The following is an 8148-nucleotide window of genomic DNA, read 5'->3' on the forward strand; positions in this document are numbered from 1 at the left end:
TGGGACCTGGAAGTGGTTAAGGAGACTGTATCCTTGCAGGGACCCTGCCTCAGTATTGTAGATTTTGGCTGGGCCTGAGAAGCCCTAGACACCTATTGTGGAGTGTTCAATGAGATCCTGGACATCCTTTGGTCTAACTTCATCATTACATAAGTAAGGAAACCAAGGCCCAGAGAGGTCGAGAATTAAGTCGTTGGCCTGAGATCATGTAGCCCAGGTTCTAATCTGAGCTTCCAAAGGCTGGCCTCCGCCCCTGAGCCATCTGACTGACTTGATGTGGCCCTGGCAGGTGGGGGGCATGTTTGACACAGTGCAGCGCAGCACCCAGCAGACCACGGAGTGGGCTGTGCTCCTCCTGGAGATCATCATCAGCGGCACTGTCGACATGCAGTCCAACAAGTAAAGCATCCCCCTCCCCTCCCTCCACTTTCGCCCCCAAGAGGAGCCCCTCCCCCAAACCAGGTGCATGACCCTGGCAGTAGATGTGGCTGACACTTTGGGCTCTGAGGTCCAGGGTCTGGGGTTTCTCACACGGTTTGGGTGCCTGCTCCCTGCTCATGTCCAAGCCGGCCATCTCTGTCTGAAACTCTTTCTCCTCTGGTTTTCTCCCTGGTTTCCTGCTATAGCGAGCTCTTCACCACTGTCCTGGACATGCTAAGCGTGCTCATCAATGGGACCCTAGCTGCAGACATGTCCAGCATCTCCCAGGGCAGCATGGAGGAAAACAAACGTGCCTACATGAACCTGGTGAAGAAGCTGCGGGTGAGCGGAGGGAGCGAGGCCTAGAGGCCTCCTCCCTCTTCCTTGAGGGAGTCCAGCCTCAGTGACATCATCCTGCCCCTCTACCCTTCCCTCACACATCTGTGTCTTCTTTGTTACTTGTTTAGTGAGGATTTACTGAGGGTTTTCTTCGGGCCAGCTTCTGTGCTGGCCCCTGAGAGGTCCCATTCCTTGTTTCCTGTGTTCTGAAACTCTTGTCCCATCTTCTTGTGCCTGCAGAAAGAGTTGGCGGAACGCCAGTCGGATAGTCTGGAAAAAGTTTACCAGCTGCTGCCACTGCCCAAGCCGACTCGAGATGTGATCACATGTGAGCCGCAGGGCTCCCTTATTGACACCAAGGGCAACAAGATTGCTGGCTTTGACTCCATCTTCAAGAAGGAGGCACGTTCCATTATCTTCCCCCCCCCCCCCGCTTCCTGCTTCCCACCTTTGTTCCCCTTTGGGCCAGAGCCTCCCCTGCTTTAAACCTTATAGCTGCAACAAGTTCATTGGGCTCCATGAGGAAGCAAGAACCATCCCTGGGGTGTGAGATAATCACTTATTTTCCTCAAGTATCTTCTCCCTGTCTTGGGAATCTCATTCTCTTTCCTTGGTCTCTCCTTTTACCCCTCCCCACTACCCATCATCCCCACCACCTTTGTACCTGCCACCCATTTCTCAGCACCCCAACCTCTTTCCTCTGCCCCACCCACAGCCCATCCTGCTCCAGCCCAGCCTGCACCCCACCTATCTGCCTGGCCGATGGCCCGCATCTCTTTAATCCCTGCATCTCTTTCCTCCCATCCACCTATCTCAGCATGGTTTTCTCTGTCCCCTCTTTCTGTGAGTTGCAGTATTTATTGAGTAATCATAATCATTGTGTGTAGTAGAGGGAGAGGAGAATAAGGATGTGGGGTTCCAAATCAGAAGCCCAATCCTTTCCTATAGGCGTTCTCTTCATTGTTTTCCTGCTTATTTGTCTCTATCTTTCTGTGTATCTCTCTCTCTCTCAGCCTGTCTCTCTCTTCCTGTTTTTCTCTCTCTCCCTTTCTCTGTCTGTCTCTCTGGCTCCCTTCAGTCTCTCACTGCCTTTTCTTTCTCTGCCTTCCTGTTTCTATATCTGTCTTCCTCTGACTGTCAGTGTCTGTCTCTGTCTCCCTCTGCTCCCTACCGTCCCCTCTTCATTCTCCCTCCCCTGTGTGTATATCCGTGTCTGTCTGTCTTCCTCTCACCATCTTCCCTGAATCTACCCATGAACTTTTTTTTCTTTTGTTGCCAACAGATACTTTTCCCTCTCCTGCAAGCCTTCAAGGTCTGTGTTGTATTTTCCAAGTTTCAGCAGCTCACTATTTCTCATTTTCTGGAGCAGGGTCTTCAGGTTTCCACCAAACAAAAGATCTCTCCCTGGGATCTTTTTGAGGGCTTGAAGCCATCAGCGCCACTGTCTTGGGGCTGGTTTGGAACAGTCCGGGTGGACCGGCGCGTGGCCCGTGGAGAGGAGCAGCAGCGGCTGCTGCTGTACCACACACACCTGAGGCCCCGGCCCCGCGCCTACTACCTGGAGCCACTGCCACTGCCTCCAGAAGACGAGGAACCCCCTGCCCCCACCCTGCTAGAGCCTGAAAAAAAGGCTCCAGAGCCCCCCAAAACTGACAAACCTGGAGCTGCTCCACCCAGCACTGAGGAACGTAAGAAGAAGTCCACCAAGGGCAAGAAGCGCAGCCAGCCTGCCGCCAAGACGGAAGTGAGCACTGCTGCTGCCATCCCCGTGCATGCCATCCCTGTGCACGTCTTTCCCAGCCCCACTCTCTTCCTGATCCTGGTTGTGGGAGGGCTAGGGGCATTTGAGGAAGGAGTACTTTTAGAATTAAAACAATGAGCCACATAGCTCCACCTCCTGTTCTGCCCTCCTTTCCCACTTGACCCCAACCCTCTCACCTTCCTCCCCTGCCGTTCATATAGGACTATGGAATGGGCCCAGGCCGAAGTGGCCCCTACGGAGTGACAGTGCCTCCAGACCTCCTGCACCATGCCAACCCTAGCTCCATCTCCCACCTTAGCTACAGGCAGAGCTCCATAGGCCTCTACACCCAGAACCAGCCACTGCCAGCAGGTGGGTACCAGCCACTGGGTGCGAGGGACTGACCTGAATATTCCTCCCATCTGAAGGGCAATGCCACTTCTCCCAGGAGCTATGGATGCACAGGGTGCTGAGCAGGGGATGGAGGGACAAAGAGCCTAAAGAGGTCAGTTGGCTCCCCTTTCCAGGTGGCCCCCGTGTGGATCCATACCGCCCTGTGCGGTTACCGATGCAGAAGCTGCCTACCCGCCCACCTTACCCTGGAGTGCTGCCCACGACCATGACTGGTGTCATGGGACTGGAACCTGCCTCCTACAAGACATCTGTGTACCGACAGCAGCAGCCTGCAGTGCCCCAAGGACAGCGCCTTCGCCAACAGCTCCAGGCAAAGATAGTGAGAGGGGCCGTAGGGAGGGCCGTCAGGGAGAGGGGCTTTTGAAGGTCACAGGAATTTGGGGTCTTCACAAGTACATGGAGAGTGGGAGATGCAAGAAACGAGGCAGCAGAAAGCATTTCCAGAGTTTGAGTTTGTTTCCTTTTTCCCTCTAACAGAGTCAAGGGATGTTGGGACAGTCATCTGTCCATCAGATGACTCCCAGTTCTTCGTACGGTTTGCAGACCTCCCAGGTAAGGGTGCAAGATGGGGAGACTTGGGGAGCTCCAGGCACGCTGGTCTGCACACCCCTGGCTCTGACACCCTCTCTCCTCCTCCCCTCCAGGGCTATACTCCTTATGTTTCTCATGTGGGATTGCAGCAACACACAGGCCCTGCAGGTACCATGGTGCCCCCCAGCTACTCCAGCCAGCCTTACCAGAGCACCCACCCTTCTACCAATCCTACTCTTGTAGATCCTACTCGCCACCTGCAGCAGCGGCCCAGTGGCTATGTGCACCAGCAGGCCCCAACCTACGGACATGGGCTGACCTCCACTCAAAGGTACCCAAGTGAGCCAGGCATGGCGGAGACACTGAGGCTTTCAATTTGGGAAAACCTGGGCCTGGATGTGGTGAGACTAGTCAGAACTTTTGGAGGCATCAAGAGCACATACCTGGCCTGTCAACACAAAATGCCAGAGCTGGAAGGGGCACTGGTGCCAGTACTCTCATGCTTGCTTCCCAAAGTTTCTTTGAGAACCAAAGAGGATAAATCACTTATATGCTTATGAGAAGGAAAGACCTGGAGTTCATAGATGCAGTGTGTGGGAAGGAGTCATCTAGCTACCATTAGAGCAGTTTAGTGCTGAAGTGGACCAGCGAACACATCCTCCCATCTTACTGAATGTCAGTTAGGCCTTACTAAAGACATTGTAATCATGTCTTGAGGTTCTGCAGCTTAGGGTTGAGAACACTGTGGGGGTGGACCGGAAGAAAAGTCCCTTACTTAGAGGTACTGATTAAGTGCCCACTGTGTGGCCAGCACTGTGCTAGGACCAGGTAGGGTGAGGAAAACTATTGGAAAAAAATCCAAAGTCCTTCACCACATAGAATTTTTACTCTAGCTGGGAAGAAGAGACTTATTCAGAAAAGTACTTAGAGAATGTGGTAATGAAAGATACAATCAGCTGTGCAGTTGGGTGCTGTAAAATAAAACGGGAATTCAGGAAAAGTGGGGGATGATATTATTGTGGGCCTGAATCATCAGAGAAAGTTTCATGAAGGAGGTCAGACCTGAGTTGGCCTTTGAAGGATAGCTGTGATTTGGATTTGTGTGGAGGAGGAAAAGGAGGGGGATCCCAGGTAGAGGACATAGCATTAACAAAGACATGTAGGGTGGCTGGGAGGACAGGCAGGAGAAGAGCTTGGCTGGAATTTAAGATTCGTGACAGGGAAGGAGTAGGGATAGGTTGGGAGTGGACAGGTTGAGAGAGAGCTTGGAATGCTTGGCATGGGGTTGAGACACAATCCGAAAGCGCTCTTGGTCAGGAAAATGATGTGATGATTTGGGCATGTTGAGAAATTAACATGGGTCTCGTGGAGAGGATGGGCTTCCCTTATAGCTCAGTTGGTGAAGAATCTGCCTGCCAATGCAGGAGACCTGGGTTTGATTCCTGGGTTGGGAAGATCCCCTGGAGAAGGAAATGGCAACCCACTCCGGTATTCCTGCCTAGAGAATCCCATGGACAGAAGAGCCTGGCAGGCTACTGTCCATGGGGTCACAAGAGCCGGACATGACTTAGCGACTAAACCACCACCACGTGGAGAGGATGCAAAGGGAAGGTGACAGAAGACTTGAGACAAGGACCCAGCCAGTAGCCTGTTGAGGTGAAGTACCGATTGGGGTCAGGAAAGTGTAAGGAGCAATAGAACTCAGCAGTCTTCAAGACCCTGACAATGGTAATAAGCTGAACAACCTTAGTGAGTGTTTATAGAATAGCTAGCCTATGCTCAGGCTGTGTTTCATCTTCATAAGAGAAAAACAGCTACAACAGAATTGAAAAATCCCTAACCATGAAGGTTAGGAGACACTAAAGTAGGGGGTTGTCTTTGCTTCTCATTCCCCAACTTAGTAATCTGTCACAAGCCAAAAAGGCTCTTCTGGTTGGTGACAGAAGTGAATGAAATGGCCTGTTGGTATTTCTTTGGGGTCAGAGACCTGGGGCTCATCTGCCCCTCTCCCCCCACAGCCCATGCCTTGATCTCTGCCTCTCCTTGTCTTTGTAGGTTTTCCCACCAGACACTGCAGCAAACACCCATGATAGGCACCATGACCCCACTGGGCCCCCAGGGTGTCCAGGCTGGCATCCGGTCGGCTTCCATCCTGCCTGAACAGCAGCAGCAGCAGCAGCAGCAGCAACAGCAACAGCAGCAGCAGCAGCAGCAGCAGCAGCAGCAGCAGCAGCAGCAACAGTACCATATCCGGCAGCAGCAGCAGCAGATCCTGCGGGTAAGGCCCTGGGATTTCATCTGGGACCTGGGAGACCTAGGAGGAGGAGGAGAGGAAGAGGGCAAGGAGAGGCACAGGCTCTTCTGGGTGGTTCTCCTATTATATAGAGTGAAGTAAGTCAGAAAGAGAAAAACAAATGTCATATATTAATGCGTATATGTGGAATCTAGAAAGATGATACTGATGAACCTTTTTTCAGGGCAGCAGTAGAGATGCAGGCATGGAGAACAAACTTGTGGACACAAGCAGAGGGATTGAGAGGGTGGGATGAATTGAGAGAGTAGCACTGAAAAACATACATTACCACATGTAAAATTAGAGCCAGTGGAAATTTGCTGTATGACTCATGGAGCTCAAACCTGGTGCTCTGTGACAGCCTAGAGGGGTGGGAAGGGGGTGGAAGGGAAGTTCAAGAGGGAGGGGATATATGTACACCTATGGCTAATTCATGTTGATGTATGGCAGAAATCAAACAAATATTATAAAGCAATTATCCTTTAATTAAATAGATTAAAAAAAAAGACAAAAAGATAGAATGAGGCAGTGCAAGTACCTTAAGTACCCGCAGGGGAGTTGGCATGTAGTGGGGCCTTGAGAAGCTAGTTCCTTCCCTCCCCACTTTTCCAGGGGTCCCGGTTGGAGAGAGTTGGGGGTTATCTGCTGGGTGCTCCAGATTAGATTTTCTCTGCAGCTCCCTGAGCAGGGAAGGCAGCAGACCCAGAGTTCCCTGTGCTTCCTCTGCTCTCCCTGTCCCTCCACCACTGAGGTTCAGCCCCTTGCTCTCCTTACATGGATCTCTTCTGTCTTCATGGCAGCAGCAGCAACAGCAGCAGCAGCAGCAACAGCAGCAACAGCAGCAGCAGCAGCAACAGCAGCAGCAACAAGCACACCAGCAGCAGCAGCAGCAGGCGGCTCCTCCTCAGCCCCAGCCCCAGTCCCAGCCCCAGGTAGCTGCTGGACTCCAGCCCCTGCCCCCCGCCCCCACTGGGGCGGCAGCATGTGCAGCTAGGGAGAGGCAGGAGGCAAGCCCAGGCCCTCTACAGATGGGTGGGGACGTGAGGATGGAGAAGGATGGGGAACATTCAAGTTCCATCTTCCATGTCCTGTTTTCACCTCAGTTCCAGCGCCAGGGGCTTCAGCAGACACAGCAACAACAACAGACAGCAGCTTTGGTCCGGCAGCTCCAACAACAGCTCTCTAGTAAGCCTGCCTTCCTGCCCAAGGAGTGCCTCCGCAGAATAACTAGGAGGGGAGGGGGAGGGGGGGAGGGTAGAGGTCAAAGTGGCTGAGGTGATTGCTTCAAGCCCAGCTTGTGGGGGGAAGCATTGCCTTCTACCCCTTTCCCTTGGTGCCTGAGTGGCTCTCCTCTTGCAGACCCTCGCCCCTGCTCAGCTGCCCATTCCTGATAGTCTCTGGTTTTTCACAGACACCCAGCCACAGCCCAGTACCAACATATTTGGACGCTACTGAGCCACCTGGAGGAACTGCTTGTACACTGGATGTGGCCCCACCATTTCCTCTTAATTCCCAGTCCTCTTCCTGGGCTAGCACCAGTAGTGGTTGGGGCTCTTCCCTTAGGCTCCATTTTTAATGAGTTTTTAGTATTTTTGTTAATGTGAGGCATTGAGCTGTTGGGTTTTGTATATTATTTATATAGAGACCCCAGAGCTGTTGCACCCAATACACAGAGCTTCTTTGCAAAGAAAGTGTGTGAATCTGCGTGTCCGGGAAGGGTGGGCTCTTGGAAGGGTGTCGGGGCTGGACCAGCAAGTCGACACCTTCATTCTCTTCAGATCATCTCTCCTGTTCACCTTCCACCCCCTACATTTCTGAATTCTAATTGGGTTGCTACCATCTCTTCCTTTTTCTAACCTGGTAATACGTTAAGACTTGGAGCCTTAGTCTCTCAATAAGGGCAGCTCATATTCTCATCTAGATGGTGTGGCTTCTGTATAGCTTGTCTCCATGGAGGAAACACTGCTGGGATTGGGGAGGAGCCACTGGACCAGGGGAAAAATCACTGGAACCTGATTCTTCTTCTACCCACCCCACACGCTGGGTTTTGAATAAGCTTCAGGGTGGGGGGTGGGGGTGACAGACACTGCCTATCCTTTGGGCCACCTTGTATGGTCCCCATCATGCACCAAGTGATGTCCTAGATAGAGAAGTTCCCTGAGTCACATTTCTGGGACAAAACATTGTCCTCCATTGGTAAGTGTTGCCATCACATAGGTGGTGGAAGGGCAGAATGGTTCCAGGAGGAAAAGAAACCAGTGAAGGGAAGCACCCTTTTCTCTCTCTGCTGTGTTACTGGAACTGTTTGTTTTCATACGACCCATCTTCACAGTTACCCAGAGTGACCTCCTCACTCCCATCTTATAGTAGAGAAAACTCAAAAATGTTGCTCCAGAGACATTTGGAACTG

The 8148-nt window shown here is 52.2% G+C and overlaps 1 protein-coding gene across 24 annotated transcripts in view; it reads left to right on the top strand.

Annotated features, from left to right (window-relative positions):
- Window positions 1–7429, top strand: part of MED12 (mediator complex subunit 12) — a 22510-nt gene extending 15081 nt beyond the window's left edge. For 5 of the 24 annotated variants that reach the window (XM_086389946.1, XM_086389950.1, XM_086389966.1 and 2 more), the window contains 12 exons: window positions 290–399; window positions 627–762; window positions 1000–1161; window positions 2042–2503; window positions 2722–2872; window positions 3028–3233; window positions 3392–3466; window positions 3559–3776; window positions 5501–5723; window positions 6539–6670; window positions 6842–6923; window positions 7150–7429. In XM_086389946.1, coding sequence (XP_086246072.1) covers window positions 290–399; window positions 627–762; window positions 1000–1161; window positions 2042–2503; window positions 2722–2872; window positions 3028–3233; window positions 3392–3466; window positions 3559–3776; window positions 5501–5723; window positions 6539–6670; window positions 6842–6923; window positions 7150–7193 — 2001 coding nt within the window. In that variant the 3' untranslated portion in view covers window positions 7194–7429. Of the gene's footprint in view, window positions 1–289; window positions 400–626; window positions 763–999; window positions 1162–2041; window positions 2504–2721; window positions 2873–3027; window positions 3234–3391; window positions 3467–3558; window positions 3777–5500; window positions 5724–6538; window positions 6671–6841; window positions 6924–7149 lie in introns of those variants that run through there. The other 19 variants (XM_086389957.1, XM_086389960.1, XM_086389951.1 and 16 more) reach the window with 18 other exon arrangements.
- Window positions 7430–8148: the final 719 nt, after the last annotated feature.

This window comes from Bos grunniens, chromosome X (assembly GCF_055505025.1).
Source record: "Bos grunniens cultivar Pamir isolate PY7600 chromosome X, Bosgru_T2T1.0, whole genome shotgun sequence".
NCBI lineage: Eukaryota > Metazoa > Chordata > Mammalia > Artiodactyla > Bovidae > Bos > Bos grunniens.